At 37.2% G+C, this 20,594-nt stretch overlaps 1 protein-coding gene across 1 annotated transcript in view; it reads left to right on the forward strand.

Annotated features, from left to right (window-relative positions):
- Positions 1-401: 401 nt before the first annotated feature.
- Positions 402-20,594, forward strand: part of LOC149773730 (synaptotagmin-6-like) — a 73,106-nt gene continuing 52,913 nt past the window's right edge. The window contains exon 1 of the mRNA XM_089946081.1: positions 402-776. Within this exon, the coding sequence (XP_089802207.1) occupies positions 686-776 (91 nt within the window). The 5' untranslated portion in view covers positions 402-685. The remainder of the gene's footprint in view (positions 777-20,594) is intronic.

Raw genomic sequence — 20,594 nt, forward strand, 5'->3', positions numbered from 1 at the left:
GCAGATATATGTTACCTCCGTATCGGGAATTTGTCGCAGCGACAGAGTCAGCCTGCCGAGTGCGAGGTTTCCATAGAAATCGATGATGGATAGACCACTGCTTACTGCTTCAAAATTACTTGTCCCCATAGGTTTGAGTAAATGAAAATTTCATGATTTGTTTCGTGTGATTCGCCTGAGTAGAGAATATAATGTACCAGTGAATGAATTTGATTGTGACAAAATTTGGAGATTGACTTGCAAATACAGTAAGCAGCCAACAAGCTGGACAGACAGCCTTTAACCGTATGTATGTTCGTATCGAATGATTACTGCAGGATTTTGTATATATTCGTGTTATATATCATGACAAGAGTTCTATTATCTGATCTCAAAGTTTCACTAATCTCATTATCGCAGAATTGGAATACAGCTATACAAAACTTAATAATCGTTGCATTTCATGCACGTCCTTTGGAAAAGCACAATCTATCCAATCAACTTCATTGATATTCGATTATTTGACTTGTCATTCTTCTGATTTCTATCTATAGGCAGATACTCCCAGTTGTCGCTGGAGAATAAAGCGGTTAGAAAAACCTGCAATCAGAATATTGTTTGTAAGCTCACAATCCGTATTCTCTTGGAGGATAATCACAAAGGACGTGTAAACCTGCATGGCCTCAAAGTATTAATTCCTGGTAAAATGTTGATCAACCTACCGAAGAAAGATAAACCTTTGACGCAGACTATGTCCAATCAAATGACCAAGGAAAAGATGAAATTAGAAAAGGAAGGTAAGAAAGTTTTTTATTTTTCATGAAATACGTGTATGATGTAGTTCTACTTTGATCCCCGACAGCGACCAGTCCGTTTTACAATATTTTGAAATCTTCGTTTATTTAGTTTGCAGTTGCACACCAACCATAGAGATATATTTACCTGCGGCTACTCGAGTATATAGGAACCATGGGGATTTATTGCTGTTGTTGGTGATGATGATGATGTAGTTGTAGAGTCATGGGGTTTCTTTATTGTCCCAAAATACAATAAGTAAATATTTAACATTAGTTTTAGATGTATTGGTTTTTAATATGTAATACCTTATCTAATGATACTTAATTTTATTAATCCCTTTCCACCATTAAACACAAATGTTAAACATCCTTTGTAGTACAGAAAAGAAATTTGCGGTTTCTTGTTAGGCCTGTTTGGTGTGACGGGTGGTTATGCCGCCACTATGGTAGGTGCGTTATGGATGGGATGGGGTGCTCCCATTATTCTATTTAAATTATTATCGAAGTCCCAACCAAGCTCGATTTTGGTTGGAAGTTAAATTAGTGAAAGATAGATGTGAAGCTCCGAGACCCCAGTTAGCAATGCCGACGGTTAAATGACTGAATATACAAAAAAATGAAATTCAGTGAGTAACAATTTTATGACAATGCCATAGTCAAATGATTAAAATTTCTCAAGTGCTCTCCTTCCTCTCAATTCTGAGATAGCCTATTGCATCACTTGATTTGTAGTGTGAGATAGCTTTCCATCTGTCCTTGCATTCTACTCACTTGTGTATTCTTCTCTCCTATTCCTCCAATTCCTTCGCCTCTTCCTCCCGACTTTCTCCAAATTCCTTCTCTTACTCGACTTCACTATACAACTCGCCTTTTCCCCTTCTTCTTCTCGACCATTTTCCTCCTCCTCCTCGATTCTCTCAACCGGCTAGACTTGTCGACTCCAACTGCTCTACTAGTCTGACTTCCGTGTCCTCTCTTAGAGACTCGAGACATAACTGAACCGGAATCTCTGCCCCCTAAAAGCTTCCTGTTAAAACACTAGGACAGTACGATATTTTCCTCAGCCCTCTCATCTCACACTACACCCAGCATATCATCAGATAACGGTTATTAAATTTCTTCGATCACTCATTCATTCACATCGAAATACTCATACGTTCTTGTATGGTAAAACAACGTCGCAATAAAAGCACGGCATAAATTACTTCTCATACATAAATCAATAAATTGCGTCACATCAGTACATATTCCTAATCCCATTATGCTTAACAATATCGCATCAATCAGACGCATTTCTTTACATTACAACTCATTCAATGTACACAAATATTAAAATGTCCATGATCTGATATATCCATGCATCCATATTAACTAATCTTACACATTTCAACCATTTTCCAAATTCACGATTCAAGGATGTGTAAAATCTAACATATCACGTGAATAAATGCACATAGTTTGCTACGAAGTAACATAATAGTGAATTACAAAATTAATTCTGACCACAAGCTAACAATCTACATAATTCTCTACATAATGCTCAAGCTCATTTCTCAAATACGCATGTAAATTAAACACTGTAAAGGTAATTATACGTACTAAACGATCCTATTAATTAAGTATGCATACTACACACAGTCACAATTATAATGCCGTAATATTCTGCAAAAAATAAAGCAAATAGCTTACCAACCTTTACAAAGCTTTGTCTTTCCTTAGAATCTCCTCTCTAAGTTTTACCGCCAAATTTCGAGTGGTTTCCTCGGAGAGATCCTATATTGCTCAGCAATATTCCTAGGCGAGACTCCATTTTCGCTTGCTAGTTAGAAGTTATAATTCGGATCGAAATTGTTATCACACCCTCTATCTCAAATCCGATTGGTTGTCGCTTTGACCCGATCCACTCAAACCTAGCGGACAATGTCCTTCGCGCTGTCTGTCCACGTGGGGACGGATTTAGAACACGCCCCGTTTCCTCGCAGGTTCCTCTGATCTTAGGACTAAGCTCTAACACATAGGTGGGATGTGGCATGATCTAACGCCTGTGTCGATTCAAGATGCCGGATCTTCTTTCTGGTCAAGGTAACCTTGCGTAAGAGATTACTTATAGCCTGCGGCAATGTTTGGACATCAAAACCATGGTTTGTAATAATACCTTAGTTTATATTCGACTTACGAACTGGGGCTGAGCAAACGTGACAGCCTGTTGTAGTGTATTGTATCTAATCTTTGATAATACTTATCAAATGTGGTTAATGTACTCAAACTTCAGAATGCAATTATTGTAACGCATTTCGACCCTGTGTGACACGAGTCTTCCGCTAAACAGTTCTTAGAGAATAAAAATAAAATGCAAGAGTGTTGTTGTTGTTTCGTACGTTGCAACATTATATAAAAGAACATCGTCAGTTTGACTGGAACCTATGTTGTTTCTGTGTGCTATTTTATTTTGTTTGAGAGTGAAAAAATGAAATTATCTTGTCTCATATTTATTTCCCAGAATGCATTACAGAATGAATTACATTCACCATAGAGATCTCCAGGCATATGATAGATTTTCGTACATTTTAAGCCATGAAGTTTTACATTCGTTAGTTCAGAAAGCTCTTTACAAAAGCAACAGTGGCGGACTAAGTAACTTCTCTTAGCTTTACAAAATACCCACTGCTTTACAATTTATTTGCTTTAAATTAGTCGGCTTCCATGGAGATGATAGCTCTTAGAACTAAGGTGAGTGTCACATTTATTTTGTCCATGGGGTGTCTCTAGTACGCAACTGTTGATTCAAATTAAGTGTAGCATCGGCTGCATTAGTGATGATGACATTAACAATTCCATGCGTCCCTTGCTGTGTACCTCCCGAATATTTATTTAGTTCCTTTCATAGCCAGCATAAATCTCAAAAACAGACTTGTCTCAAGAGCACGTCTTAAATAATTGGTGGGTATGATTTATATATGTGTGTGTGTGTGTGTGTGTGTGTGTGTGTGTGTACATATACCATTGTAAAGCCTCTTCTGAAGACGCCAATAATCGACCATAACGATTTAAAGAACTACCGCACTGTTTCTAATCTCCTATTCATGTCGAAAATCTTTTTTTAAAAAGTGGTTATATCCCTACTTGTATCTAATCTTAATTCAAACAGTCTTTTGTGCAATGTGTAGTCTGCATATCGCCCTTGCTACAGTACTGAAAGCACTCGTCTGAAAGTAGTTAATGACCTTCTCTCTGCTTTGGAGAGCAGAAAGATCACAGTCCTCACCTCCCATGACTTGTCAGAAGTATTTGAAACAATACCCCATCATTTATCACTTCACCGTCTCCAGCATGTATCTGGTATTGATGATACAGCCTTACTGTGGTTCAAGTCCTACTTGGTCAACAGGAAACAAATTGTGTCGATAAATGGAATACACTCCAGCCCAGTTGATCTATGTTGTGGTGTTCGACAAGGGTCTGTTCTTGGGCCTGTTCTCCTCATTATATACACTCCGCCGCTCTCAAGTGTCATAGATCATCATCCAGTGTCTCACCAGTTGTACGCTGATGACACCCAAATGCACAAATCTAGCCACCCAACTGAAGTCAATGCTACCATCCAAGGTGTAAAGAGGTGCACATCCGATGTGAAATCATGGATGACATGTAACAGGCTGCAGATGAATGATGATAAAACTGAATCCATTCTGATTACAATACAAAGACTATCTCTTTTACATATTTTACCTCAAACAATAAATATCATCAACACCAACATTAAATTCACACAGTCAGTACGAAACCAAGGTATTACTCTCGACAGTACTTTCTCATTGCACCAACATATCATGAACATATGCGAGGTTGCATATCTTGAGCTGAGACGCATCAGCTCTATTCGCAAATATCTTTCAGTTGATGCCACTTAAACACTTGTGTGTTCCTTAGTACTTTCAAGACTGGACCACTGTAACTCAGTTCTGTCTGGTTCGTCTAATATCTACTCCAGAAACTTCAAAAAGTTCAAAACACAGCAGCTCTAATCTTCGTTAGAGTAACACGATCAGAATATAGACACACCCTACTCTGTACCCTACACTGGCTATACATTCCATCCAAAATCAAACACAAAATTTCTCCTCTGTGCCACGTTTCACTAACGGGCTCCAGTCCAACATACCTATCCGACCTCAACATTGTGTACACACCAGCAAGATACTTTCGCTCCTCTTCTGACACTCGTATTCTCATTACTCCACTATGAAAATAAAGTCATATCGACAACGTTCTTTTGCATCCCAGAGCCCAGCAACGTGGAAGGAATTGCCTACTGAACTTAGACACAACGACACAGTGATCTCCTTCAAAAGCGCTATTAATACACACTTATTTATACTGCAAGGACAGACTTAAAGACCCTAATAATGTTTCCTTATCTTAGATATTTTCAGCATGTGTTGTGTTTTCTAATTTCATGTTGTTTGTTTTTTGTAATCATTCATTTTTAGGTGTTGTCTAGTGTTGTAAAGCGTTCAGAGCCTCTAAAGATAGGCGCTATGCAAAGTCCTCATATATATATATATATATATATATATATATATATATATATATATATATATATATATATATATATATATATATATATATATATATATATATATATATATATATATATATATATGTATGTATGTATATATAAGCTAAAAACAACAATATGTGGGAGCTTAAAAGCTTTCCTCTTCATTGGGCGAGTTTAGCTGAAATGAGGATGGACACATAATACTGGCCCTCCCTGCAACTGGAGGTGCATAGTGCAATTTATTTAGTTTAAGTAGATGTGGAAAATTACATAACGCTCTTTTGGTCGTCAATCAGTAGTTGTTAGTCTCATCGTGGAACAAATAATACGGACAGTCTGAATTTATGGTAAGCTCCATTAACAAATAATCTACCAGTACCAGGACTATATTGTTACTCAAACTTTACAAATTCCAAAGCTCCTATCCTCCTTTCTCCTAAAATTCCACCACTGCACAGTCTATGCACCTTGGAAATATATGCGTTATGTTTGTTTAAATTGCGAATACATCTAAAATAAAAAGAGAAAAGTATATTTGCTTTTTCCGTTGCCTATTGCACAATATCGTTTTAATCTTGTCTTCTTTAAAACCACCATTATATGTCATTTGACCCCCATAAAGTGTACAGAAATGTGAATAGGCCAATGTTGGTGACGAAGCAACCCGGTTTAATATTATTGAACCATATATGACCGCTTGAAAGTATTGACTACATTCATGGACAGAGGATGAAAACATAAATTAGCCACCTCTATTTAATTTATCTTCCATCAGCTATCATTCAGTCGTAGTTAATGTACATTTAATCAATCATTACCCAATCTTAAGCCGGGCTGTACATTGGCTATTATGTTATTACACCCGTGAGCGCTCTGAAACGACTAAATAGGGTCGGTGGGTGAGCAGCGATTTCACGAATGTTTTGAAATCTATAAATTATGCACTGTCTAGAATGTATTACTTCATTTGCTATAAAAGTTTGCTTTCTTCCCTTAGATTTTTGTGAAACTGTGACAATGAGCTAGGATTTTCCAAGGAACAACCTTGGTTTCATTGACTAAGTAATCAGTGGGCGTGGCTATCGCAGCTCCAGTTTTTCGCCTGTTGCAAGCATTATGAAAATGGAACCTTGTTTTATCAATTGAATGATTTAAACAAAGGATTGAGCTAGCAAGGAGGATTCACCAAGCTGTATAATGTTCTCTGTAATCATGGAAGCAAACATATCTCTAAATAGACTCCTTGTTTGTCGTTCGCATCTCTGATTGGAAAAACAAGCCTAGCATCATACCTGTCTGTTCAGTACGCTTTAAACCCTTGTTTCATGTCGCCAAATCGAAGATATGATGCGTAGATTCTTCAAGTAAAGAAGCCGGAGTTCCATGGTGTTATATTTTTTTAAAGATCAGACATTGCAGGCATGTCACATCTTTTGTATCGAAGTACAGGGACAGTTACTGCAAAATGCACCTTTAACGAAGAAATCGAATCTTTATTTGTTTTAAATGCCACTGAATAATGGCTTGTTGGTTTTTAGTTGTTGACGTTTCCTGGTCGTAGGAAAGCTTCACGAGTAAATTAATCATAAAGTGACAGTCAGATGGCGCGTTACATGTAGCGGAAATATTTTTTTTGTGAGAATACCCAATCAGGGATTTTAAGTTATAATAGTATTAGCATTGCTATTTACGAATAAACCTTCCCTGTTTTGAATGATTTTGCTTTCCTGCATATGGTACCAATGCTAAACACAGACAATGATTCTTATCTGATTAATTGTGATCCTAACGCACTTAGTGAAAAATGTGATTATTTCAAACTGTCCGTCTAGTACGTACATGCGTGCATGGATATGTTATATCAGGAAATATTTCCTATACCACTTACAGACTTCAAACTGTGGAATAATATTGCAGTTGTCTGTAAATGTGTGTAATGGCCACTCTACCTCCACGTGTTCAACAACGAGGACACACTTTTGCATATCTGTGTAATTGTGTAAAGAATTGGAATAACTCAGAAATATCTGTATCTGTCTTCCTGGGTTCGAGTCTGGAATTCGGCCAATGTGGGTATGTGAGAAAGCTTGCCAGTAGCTTCTCGTGGGTCGGTAGTTCTTTCTGGGATTTTCCCGGGCTCTTCCTCCACCATTAGGGGGCAGGGTCCAGTTTTTATGTACAAATTTAATGCCGCAATCAGCGACCTAGTATAAAAAATCATTAAAAAAATCAAATACACAAGTGAAGTCAAAAGGGTCCTTATTTTTAGATACCTATATTAAAACAAAGCATAAGAATAGTATTCACTTTACCAGAGAAGTCAATGGCAGATCACAGCAGAAGAGGTTTATGCACCCCAACCCCTATTTTATACTTGCATTTTTCACATCCAGTGCCATTTTTGACAGCATGTGGTGCTCACAGTGCAAACGCAAGCCCTTTCCCTGGATGAAAATTTTGAAAAACATTGTCTACTAAATAGTTTGATGCAATTCAGAATAGTTGTCATCCAAGCCGTTTTTGAGATACTCTAGTTGCCTTGAACCCACGTTTCTACTGCTATGGGAGGCTAGCTCTTCTTCCTAGCCAACTATTGGTATTTCACTATCAACATACTGCAGAGCAACTATGGAAGGTGTACATGCCTGACATCAATTTCAAGAACAACACAAGCCCAAAGCACCTAGTTCACAAATATATCCATATCTATAAATACTAAACAATAATAGCTGAAAAAGTCACACCATAGCCTTAAGTTAAGAAATTTGCCAAGAGGCCAATTTACGAAACTGGACCCTGCCAACTTACTACTGGCCCCCATGTATAGCATATCGTGTGCTGAAAAATGGCGTTAAACCCTACAGCAACAACAAAAGAAATATGTGTCGATAATGCTCATTTACTGTGGACTAGTTACCGATTTTTGCGAGTGCAGTTTCACATATAATGCAGATGTAAACACTAGGCATTTTAAAATGGATACACACTAGATATATAAAGTGAATGGAATGCTGACAAATTCATGCACCGTACGTACTCGCCTATCAGTCGAATCCAACTACAAACAGCATACGTCCTAATCAGACAGCGCATAACTTTTTAATTTATTTTTTTTTTGTTCAAGTTATGATTACTTCTAAAAAACCGCACAATTCTAGATCTGTCGGCGCTTTATGCAACCGCAGATCATGGTCCGTGTATTTTCCACTTGGAATCGACTTATTAGCGAGTATAAAAAATATACGATTATTATATATGTGTGTGTTTTTGCTGTTTAAGTAACTGATCAAAGCTGAAGTTGTTGATAAGAGGACAAGTGACTTATTTATGTTAGTATATTTTTCAATGCTCAGCCTATTGCTATTCGAATGCTCAGGTGGAAATCTTAACCACAGCTATTACCATGGTCATCGCCGTTCACACCTTTTGACAGAAAAGGTGACTTTTTTGTACCTTTAATACTCGCTTATAAGAGGACTCTAACTGCAAACTGCACGTACCCAGATCTGCCGTCGCATAATGCGCCGACAGTTCTGTGTCTGTACAGTTTGTTCTTAGTAATAATTCGAACAAACGACATAGATCCTGATCAGCAGGTACATTATGCTACGGCATATCAGGACCTTTGTTGTTTGCATTTTGACTCGACTTTTAAGCAAGTATGATATAGTAATACTTAGTGTTGGCACATGTTTAAGTAATATTACGTAGCTCATTACTTTTATAAATAGGTGAAGGATAGAGACCCCATAGAATCCGTAACAATGAAACTCAACGAGAGTTATACGCTTAGCACAGTCATTTTTAGCCCAGTTTTGTCTCCGACCTATTCTAAACAAACTGAGAAGATACTGTTATATACTTTCATATATTTCGAATAAAAAGACCCCAGCCAATTTGGCATAACTTCGACCATCATGCATGTCAAAATCAAGAACACGGATAGAAAGGCAATTAACTGATAAGAAGGTTCCGCATAGGAAAATAAAATATAAATACAGCGTTTCTGCTTTATAATGAGTCTAAATCGAGTTTTGTACGTGGATGTGCACTTATCTGTATTACGTACACGTGAGTGGTGGGACTTAAACAATGTGACATTCGAAGCAGTTTAAAGTTGCAAATAAAGCTAAGCATTATTTTTCCGACCTTTGCTAGCCAAGGTTCCGATTTGATAACCCTATCTACACCTTGGCGCATCGTACAGATATGTATGTATGTGCTTCTAGTCTGTGTACTTCATTGGATGTGGCGGCAAGCCACCACATCCAATACAAATTAAGCTGTTCAAATTTGAACAGTGATCCTACATGATCGCGGTAAGGCGAGCACACAACTTGAATGGGCTGATAAATAAGCAATTTTCCGCTGCCGGTCAGTGTTGGTACAAACACCTTTCACACGAATACACTTGTAATGGCTTCCCTCTGGTTCATAGTCATACTTTCGATGTTAACTTACAAAGTATCCTTTTTAGGTCAATTGCCTCCACCATTTTCGGCCAATGTACAATGCACCACGCTATAGGTTAACTGGCATGACTACCAAGGAAGGTAACTCATGAAATGCAATAAATGTCGCTAGGGCAAAGCAGCAGTATATATGTTCAATCCGGCAAGGTGAAATAGAGTTATCATATTGAAACCTTGGCTAGCAAAAATGTATTTTTCTCCTCTCATTATCATCGTGACTTTTACCAGTATCATCCCTTGAACCAGCAGTCCAAGTGGTATTTTCTTAACAAATATAACAGCATCTGCCTCAGCATTAAGAGGCTTGTGTAAGGTCTGGTCGGCCTAGTGTCAGGATAATGTGACCGGGTTGGACATGATGCCACATATCTGTGGCATCATGCCTCAGTGCTAGACATCTGTACAAACTGCCACACTGCATAAATCGTGGCGATATGACTCACACTGTTAAAGCTACATTAAAAATCAAAACACACATGCACACAGGCACAAACACACTAAATAAATATGTTTTTATTAATGTTGTTGCTATTTATCCTTGTTATAGTATTTCTCATCATCATTATCATCATCACCGTCAAAAATTAGACAAATCCAATCATTTTCAGCACTGACTGTTGCATCTCACACTCATTATCTATGCAACAACAAACAGTCGTCTTGTTCCCATTGAGAAATAATAGCTTTTGAAATCTCTAGGAAATTTGTATTCTCTCCACATCCACACTTCATGTTCCAAATCTTTTACACTTACTGATTGCGTCTCACGTCTTATATGTTCACCGTAATCATGTTGATTAATTAAATCGTATGTCCAAGTCTTCAAAATTGTGGAGTCGAACATGTGTCTGCCGATCAGAATACTATGTCATATGTTTTAATGATGAGAGTTAGACTCTTTTTTAGTTCCATAATAAGTGGCTAACTACTTAGAAGAAAATATAAACGGCTGGGTTATCCATCCAGTTATATTACATAAATAGTATTTTGTGTTTTCAGAAGGAAAGAAAATTTCACACTTGCAGAAAAGAAATTAAACTTACACTTTCGGCCTTCTGCTCCATTCTACTTCATGTTTCCTGCTTCACACATTCTACATTAGGTATCCTCTTTCAGACATTCTTCCTCAGGTTTCCTGCTACAGACATTTTTTTTATTACTATTACTGCGTCCGATTATTTAATTAAGGCTTCCTGTTTCAGACATTCTTCCTCAGGTTTCCTGCTTCAGACATTTTTTTAACTACTACTGCGTCCGATTATTTAATTTAGGCTTCCTGCTTCAGACATTCTACTTCAGGTTTCCGGCTTCAGGCATTCTACTTCAAGCATATTGCTTCATCCAGTACCCTTCAGGTTTCCTGCTGTTGACTTTCTAACTTAAGTTTCATGCTTTAGTCATTTACTTCAGGTTTCCTGCTTCAGACATTTTACTTCAGGTTTCCTTCTTGTGACAATCAGCTTCTGATTTTCTGCATCACTGCTTATTAATTTTAGTTTCCTGCTTTAGAAATTTACTTCACATTTCCTGCTCTAGACATTCTACTTAACGTTTCCCTGCTTCAGACATTCAAGTTTCTTGCTTCATACATTTTACTTAATATTTCATCCTTTATATATTCTACTTCAGTTTCCTGCTTTAGAAATTCTGCTTAATGTCTCCTGCTTTAAAAGTTCTGCTTAATGTTACATGCTTTAGAAATTATATTTAATATTTAATGCTTGAAAAATTCTCCTTCAAGTTTCCTGCTTTAGACGTTCTACTTCAAGTTTCCTGCTTTGGGTATTCCACAAAATATTTAGCAGATACACCTTTTAATATTATATATCACATAAGTAGATTTTTAAGATACATTGCTGCATACGTTTAGCGTTAAGCTTCTGAAAACATTGCAATCTGAAAACTGCATTAACTTTGTTAGAGTAAGTAATATATCATTCCATATTTACTACAGACTGATACACGACACCTTTCAATTTCTACACTAAACCCCGTGTAGTGTATAGATTAAAATGAACCAAGCAAAGTACAAATAGATAGTACATGTAAGGGTTATACAGATCCGTTTTTAAATGTGTAGAGTATAATGATTAATGACTACATAAATAGATAGGCCGAATCATGTCGACGACAATCATTTCATTAAAGAAGGGTATATGAGGACCTTAATCCGGCCATTAAAACTGGAATTGTTTTCCTTAATTTAACAGCGGTATATGACACGGGCTGGTATGCAGGGCTGTTGTTGAAAAAATCCAAAGTATTGCCTCGTTGGATAGCTGAGACTATCAAATTGTTCCGTCGCGAAAGGCAATTCAGAGAACACATCCGACAGGGATGTGACTCGTGGAGGTGTCAGACTAATGGACTCCCACAAGGGTCTGTTCAGTGTCTGTATCAATGACTTTCCTGTATCACAGTCGCGCAAGTTCATGTATGCAGATGACATTACTACATTACTACAGAGCTTGATGAGGTATTGAACAATGATCTGGAGAAAATGACGGACTTCTTCAAAAATTAGCGTCTACAGCCAAGGGCAACAAAGACAGTCTACGGCGTCTTCCACCTAAAAAATGCAAATGTAAACCGTGAGCTTTGCATCATCATTAATGGGCAGCAAATAAGACACGACCCGACACCAGCATACCTTGGTGTGACTCTTGACAGATCACTGACATTCAGCAACCACCTAAAGAAAACTGGCCAAAAAAACTTAGCACTCGAAACAACCTACTCCGCAAACTGACTGGCGCAACCTGGGGCACTAGTGCTCAAGCACTCAATACATCAGCACTGGCCCTCGGTTATTCGACATAGCCCAGTGGAGCCCTAAAAGAGCTGGGTTCATCTTCTTGCCAAGCTAGGAAATATTGAATTGTCCAATTAGTTTCCCTGTGTAAGCTTCCTTTAAGGAACCAACCATGTAATTTCCGGGGTGGGTTTTGCTTGATATTTTCTTTCCGAGCAATTTTGTTTCTCCATTTGCCTAAAAACAATTTCTTTTCTTCAATCAATATAATTGATAAAATTTGTGTTCGACATAACAGAGCAAGAAAAGTTTTAAAAGGCATTTGGTGGTAGGAATTTTATTTCTTACAAAAGTATCCGTCCTCTCCCGACATTGACACCATCCGGACAATTAGATATTCGATCCCTTAAACACATGACAAGATGTAAAATGGGTTAAAGACGCTTTTTACACGAAAACGAGATTTCAAGACGACACACGGATAAATTGAGTCAAACTACAGACAACATAGACCCTCATTTGCCGAGGCATAATGTACCGGCAGAATATCAGGGTCTTTGTTGTTTGTTCTACTGGTTACTTCTAACAAACTGTATAGTGCCAGATTTGCCGACGTACTACGTGACGGCAGATGTTCAGTACAGGCAATTTTGAATTTGATCAGATTTATATGATGGTGTATACAGTGAAATGTCGTATTTAAATAATACTCATGAATATTTAATTCGCTTTGGATCTACTATTACTAGTTTCAGGATCTATGAGTGTAAATTTTAGATATATGTGAAATACAGCAAATTCCGGAAAGAACGAATCTAATGAGACTCCAAAAATCATGTTGTTTGATTCAAATGTCGTAATACTTGAAGGAAAATGTTGTACAAAACACTGGAATGGACTTTCCTATATACTTAGTAATATCCAGTATTTCGTTACATCAGACTTCGTTATAAACCGAGTTTACCGTATTTTATGATATCAGTGAATAATGGAATCATTTGATAGGATTTCAAATATTAGATATACTTTGATAACCGTTTCGAACCTGAAATCCAGTCTCAAAATATTGAATTCAGTGAAGGACTTGCAGTGCTAATGGTATGGAAAAATGGGAACCAGTCTGGAAGTGGATGACGATAAAATAGAGTATATATGGCTTTGGCTGGTCAGGATTGGTTGATAATGAAACTTATACGTTAGTAAAAACGATTCTTACGAGATTTTATCCTAGTAATAACTGGAAAATATAGAGACATTGTTATATTGATGGAATTTCAGTCCTTAAAAGATTTGAGTTTGGAACACTCATTACTGAAATTAACACCTGACTCTTTGGTGCGGAATGAAAAGCACATGTTTCAAGCGCATCCGGATGAATCTCTACTGATACATATAGGTCTGATCATGCGCACTCAGAAGTTTCAAGTTATTGAATTTTCATAACATGGTGTCTGCTTATGTTTACTATGGGAGATGAATTACTACCATGAGTCCTGAAGGCACACGCATCTACTCTAATTGACGGAAAATCATGTGGGAATGGCAAATTGCCATGCAATATCTCCCATGTGGGTCTGTTTTCTATTTACTTTCTCTCTTCGACTCATTTAGCAGTCTCTAGAATGTAATTATGAAGAATGGAATAAAGTATGAGTGCTGAAGCGATCTTCTGGTCATTAAGTCACTTATCAGTTTTAAAACATATTCCTTATTCATTTCGATAACTTTTATAGTACTGTGTTCAATATGATGTGCTCTGATAAAGGCTCCTATACTGAGATAGTATCATTATATTCATATAATGGCAATATTGTATACGTGGCAGAACGTCAACCATCTCCCGAAACTTTAATGTACTGCCCTACTGGCTTTAACCAACTGCCCTATTTTATTCCCACTACCCTATTTTTTAAATCTATATTTGAACTGTATCTTTTTGGGGTCGTCTGTACCAAGGAGTTCTCTCGCTTGGTTGAAAGCAAAACATGCTTAATTCATTAGTGTATCGCTTATAAACAAAGTTATATGGAATAGAAACTTATGTGGTGAAACTTCATTGAGTCTTTCTTCATTCTGCAACAGTCTTAACGTTTCAAACTGGTTGGACTGTTAGTGCTTATTATTTGGCAAAAATTTGATTTCCTGGAGGTATGGCTACACAGTCGCTTCAATATATCATTGTCTATATAGATTGTTTGTGACTACTTTATTTTTCCCCGCAGGTTTTATATTAAAGATTTGTTATCATAAATGTGATTGGATAACTGAGCTTCTTAGTGGACTGGTACGCTTTTTATTGTCATTTGATGATATGGCCACGACTGCCTGTTCTCCAAACCGTGGTTTCTTTAGCACAACTTTGTACCACATTACAGATTTCCGTGTAGAACGTCCTCTCTTTGAAAAGGTAGTTCGTAGGACCCTTTGCCACGCACCATCACTTATTACTCAAGCCTTTGATATTTTAATGCCACGATGATATATTCATCGTTTGTAATGTGCTTAACTCTTTGTTTGGACGTTGATTTTGCTGTGCAATTCTCTAATTTCAAAATAACATTTTTTAAAAAATACTGATGTTTTTCGTTAACAATCAGATTAGGTTCTAGCTTCATGCACATACGTTGGTGTAATGTCATTTATATGACAAATATTCTTGGATTTGTTTTTCTACCTGGAGATCTATAACTGTTATCAACCTTGATGAAAATAAGGTTAAAGTGCTATTATTATTGCTATAAACGTAGTTGTTGTCATTTTCTGAAATATTTTTGTCCACTGTAACCAACACCAATTTCCATGCAATAATTAGAAGAAATAGAAGACAAGTACGTTTCTGCAAGTGAAATTGTACTTGCGTAACCTCTTCATCCGACTATATGTTAAAACAACGTAATTCCGTACATGGGAAATCTGTTATAATTAATATTCAAAGGGGCGTTAGCATTTTAAACCATCCCCACCCCTGTGTCGGTAATAGTACCACATATAGTGAAACAATAAAACATTTTAAATCTTTGCAACTAATCCTTTCCTACCCTCATTCATCATCATTAATACAATCATGCATTTAGTCTGGATCCCGTCTGTTGTTTGCTGCATGACGCTCTATCCATAAATCAGGACGAAATAACGTGCATGTAGTCATAAACAGATCATTACTTTTGAAGTTACTACTCTGTTGATTATATTGTTGTATACCTCGTCAATTATTGTGATTGAACTATTCACATTTTTGCATGATCGCCCTGATCACATCGTAATATCTTTTAACGACTTTATATAGTGTTATATTCATTCACGCTTGTTTATGTGGAAACTGATGATCAAAGCGATAGTTTTAATTGCAATTGGTAAATTGTTTTTCTCTCTTTTACTTTCAAACATTTGTAACACAAATATGTGGTTACTAACAAATCATTTCTGTTTCATAAATAGTCTAGGGGTAGAATTTTCATTTCAAATATTAGTTTCATGTACAGTTAATGCGTTGTGTTTAAATATTAGTTTTCAGAACTATTTCTTTTAAGAGGTAGAAATGTTAGACATAAAATGGCTGACCAAAATTTCGAAAATTTAATTATTATCCTGAAACTGCACAAATATACACGCAGGTCCGAGAAATATGAATATGTGTCATTAAAATCACAAAATAAACCTGTTAAACATATATTATATCAGAAATGATTGGTTTTCGCCAGGGTCACACTGGGTGTACGTGACCTTTGACAAGTACACAATTCTATGAGTTTCCAGATCATGATCACGTGATCCCCTTGTTTACGTTTTAGAGGACCATATAACCTCTGTTTTGGAGAATTATTCTCAGCAGAAGCTGGGCTGTTACACTGGAAGTTGTATGTTGTGCTGTTTGGAGTTATTTCAAATTGCTTGGATTCAAAAGGATTAATTCTCTTATTCTTCTGGAAAACACATGTACTCATGTGAGATTCTTAATCAAAGTCAGTTCTTATAAGAATTTTTTTTTGATTTCCAACACCGGAGTGATAATTCTTGTTTCTACAAGGAACTAGCAACTTCAAAACTACAGGTTACATCATACGCCATCTTCTTCCATCTTGGATTCTTCGTAAGGATTCGAACTTGAAATCAGAAGAACATTTTATTATTAGGACGACTAAAATTTTATTCTTGGATTATTCTTGGATTATTTCGGATTTGATTGTATAATACCGTAAGATCATATTTCTTATATTTACAGAATTGTTCCAGGGAAATAAATTATTGTATTTTTTACAAAGCTTGTTGTTTTCACTCTTTCTTGTGTTACTGTTTATTCGAGCCTAAACACGTGACATAAGAATGTAAGCTCACACGCCGCCATCAGGAACCGGCTTACTATAGACCATTCTTAATGAGATCCTCATGAATATTAATATATTATGAAAACGACGCTAAGCTAGGCAGATCGAGAAAAAATATGGCGTCCTACTGTACATCGAGTAACGATCCAAGCTGTTTGCCAGATATTTCTTTTGCATTCGTTGAGAATTTCATTACGGGTGTCTCCAAATAAAAAAATGAACTATGAGTTAATTGCAATAATTAGTTGTCAAAATAAATCAAACTATTTTTTCAGCACTAGCCACTAAAATCACTAGTAAAAAAAAAGCCAAAATATGCAAGAAAAAAGGGAGGAAAAATCATATATATATTTGCTTCCCTTTTGGGGGATTTCTGTGGCATTAACTTACTGCAATGATAGAATTTCAATGGCCTGTGATATTAGTGTGCACTTTTCCTTACGTTTACACATATCAATAGGTTTTATTAACAGTGTCATTAATTTGTATCCAGTCACGTTCTTCTCCTCTCTCTCTCTCCCTCTCTCTCTCTCTCTCAATTTTATTCAACCTGTCCTCTCATCGTTTTCATTTTACTGGTGCTATATCTCTTTTCTATCGTGGTCATTTTCATTCTACTGTTTCTATTTATTTTTTCAACTAGATAATAAAATTCACTTTTTCTGTAATTACTACTCGTATATCAATTCATAATCGCTGAGATGAATGCGCTGCGTGGAGGTACGCAGAGATTTCGATGACCCTGTTTTGTGGAATGGGACTAGGGGTAACATTTTTAGAAACCTGCCATTATATAACACACATACATACACTCGTTTGCTTCAATGACAGAACATATTTTGCGTTTAGATTTCTCTTTATTACATCACTGAGAAGAAAAAACAAACACACCAACATTCATCCAGTTTATTATCTTAACATTCGGCCCCTCATCACGACGTATTGCAACAATCCATCTTCTAAGACGCTCCATCTTCACTGATGGAATATAGTGGAAACTTAAATCTGTGAATTCTACCATTGCCATTGCACAACGGAACATAAAAATATTCGTCACGATTTTTTTCCCTTGCCAGTATCATTTGTTGCAGCCATGGTTGCGAGGTAAAATGAAGCTGGTGCCCAGCTTAGCCTCGTTTTGGATTCGTTGACCAAGGGTCACATGAATACATGAATATATTCTGAGAATGGTATATCCTCGAGCTGAATAAAACACCCTTGAGTTTAGTTAGGACGAAACCCACAAGTGCTGCTTATTGTCTCTCACCCAAAATCGTGTTTCGAGAGAACTGCCAAGGAATACCGGCTCTAATGCCATCACACCGCACAGCCTATTGCTGATTGGCCGTAGACTATACGGTACAGAGGAAGATGCCACTTATACCACCCTTGTACAGCACTATTATCTTTGAAAATGACTTCTAATACACTGTGTCGCATCTTGAGTAAATCACTACCCTCTTCCCAAACAACACAAACCATACATACTATTCTTGGGGAGGGCACTGCGTCCCAAACTGAACCTGTTCCACAGATACTCAACGTTGACTTTGGTAATTAGTGCGACTCGTGTGGAGCCTCCTTCGGCGTCCTCGCCTAACGCCCCGTAATTGAGGCTTTGTGGAACGAACTACTTATATGAAGAGACAACAAGGTCTTTGAAGTATCAGTTTACCATGGCTAGAAGACTGTGCCATTCGTGCAGCTGCAGCAGCTTGAAGTTAAAGCCTTTGTCCTCTATACGAACGTTCGGCTGCGGTTGGAGCAACTTAGTAGGCGGCAGTTGTGCTCTGTTGAAATATTAGATAATCTTAACCACCGCCAAATAAGCCGTGGTTGAGGTCACCAAAACCAACCTTTCTATTCGAGGCTAGGATGGTGTGGACTAAACACCTAGGCGAAACAGCGCTCCCAAACTACTTTGTAGGCCACAGTTATGAATTTGCCACGCAGTTCAGAGTCAGGTTGTTAGCAACAAGCTTTACATCCACAATCGTAACAGTCCCTTAGTGACGGCCCGGTCGTTTCGCAATTATTACTGAAAATCTAGTTCAAGGACTGAAAACTGCCGGCTACACGGTCGGCCAGCCAGATTACAGCGTTCATCGGATTTTGCCAACATTTTATCTTCACGTCTGCCGTTTCAGAATTTCAATTGTTCACAGTAGTATCGGGCTGAAAGAGAAGTTGCACGTACTTATCAGCTATGACAATAAATCGGGTCTGGGGCGTAACGCCAACTGGCACATACACGTCGAGGTTGAACAAACAGTTCGTAGATGTGTATTGTGTACGCATCACTATATTTAAAGATATCGCTGACACTATATTTCGCGTAGCTAGCAAAGCTACTTACTTAAGGCAACAATACCAGCGTACTTGCAAATGTATGATATGCTGACTAATCCTCTAATGGGAGAGATGGCTCTAAAACATGAGATACTCACCCTACGTCCCGTGTAAGATAGTTCAGTGTTTTCGGCAGTGCTTGGTAACCACATATTTCATGTGATCTCAGCGACAGCCGGACCAATGACAAACTAAGCACGACAACGCCGTCTCCGAAGATGAGTTTAAGCTTATACTGGATGAAGTCGACAAACACACAGCCATGAAAATTGAAATACGAACTACTCGCACACGACAGACACTTCGATTGGTAGAAATGAACGAATACTCCGCGTGAGAGGTGAAGCTCGTGAGAGGTTAATGAAAATTCTTGTTAGAAAACTATAACAAGCTGTATGTTAGAAGGAGAGCTTTCTGATTCAAGGTCTATTCCATGCGCACTTCCATCATGGGGTACGGGTTTTCAATGTCCCACTGTGTGAAAACAGTATCCCAGTTCCAGAAAAAATTGTACTCATATGCATAGATAACATAATGTGTGCCAACACAAAGCATCCGATCGTTTTCAGCGCCTTAGAAAAAGATATAGAAATAAAAGAAATAACTGGTACGATGCTTCCGGTTTAAAATGGTGTTCTGGAGCAATTGATGGACATGGCTGAATTTAAAACTACTAGAATTTCTGCTAAAAGCAGTTCAATTTCAACAATACACATTCTAAGCTTTTACTATCAGACGATCGGGAACATTCCGTTTATCGGTGGAAGTTGTAAGGTGTTACAGAAAATTTGTGAAAGTGTGAAAACAGCAAAGTCGAGCGAGCCACATAGAATGTGTAGATTTCAGCCAATTCAAATCTGAGAAAAACAACATATATTGCACTTTCAAACTATAGAATGTACATAGTTATAATTAAATGAACCCAGTATATTTTACACAAACATATACTAGTCTCAACCAGATAGAAGATTTCACAGTTAGCCTATTGTGGAATTTTCAAATATGCAATTAGTCGAACCGTGTGATGGACAATAAACTAATGTAAAAATAGATTAGCAACACCCATGCGCTATTTATGCAAATTAAGACCTGAATTTACGAGAAAATGATAATTTTGAGGTATTATTTATATTTATTATTTATTATTCCTTTTAAAGATTGATTTGACATGTACAAAGTAGCTAATTCGTGTGAAAATAGATGAAAGCTTCACCAAGAAGGCGGTCCTTGTCTTATTAGCACAAAAAGACCATGATAACTGTACAGAGCGTGGTTATCACTGTATATTTTGTGAGACTCCGCTTTATGAATTTTAAAGAGGTTGCGTGAATTTCAGCAAGAAATCTAAAACAAAAGATA

This window comes from Sinohyriopsis cumingii, unplaced genomic scaffold (genome assembly GCF_028554795.1).
Source record: "Sinohyriopsis cumingii isolate HCF-2022 unplaced genomic scaffold, ASM2855479v2 utg000622l, whole genome shotgun sequence".
Taxonomy (NCBI): Eukaryota; Metazoa; Mollusca; class Bivalvia; order Unionida; family Unionidae; genus Sinohyriopsis; species Sinohyriopsis cumingii.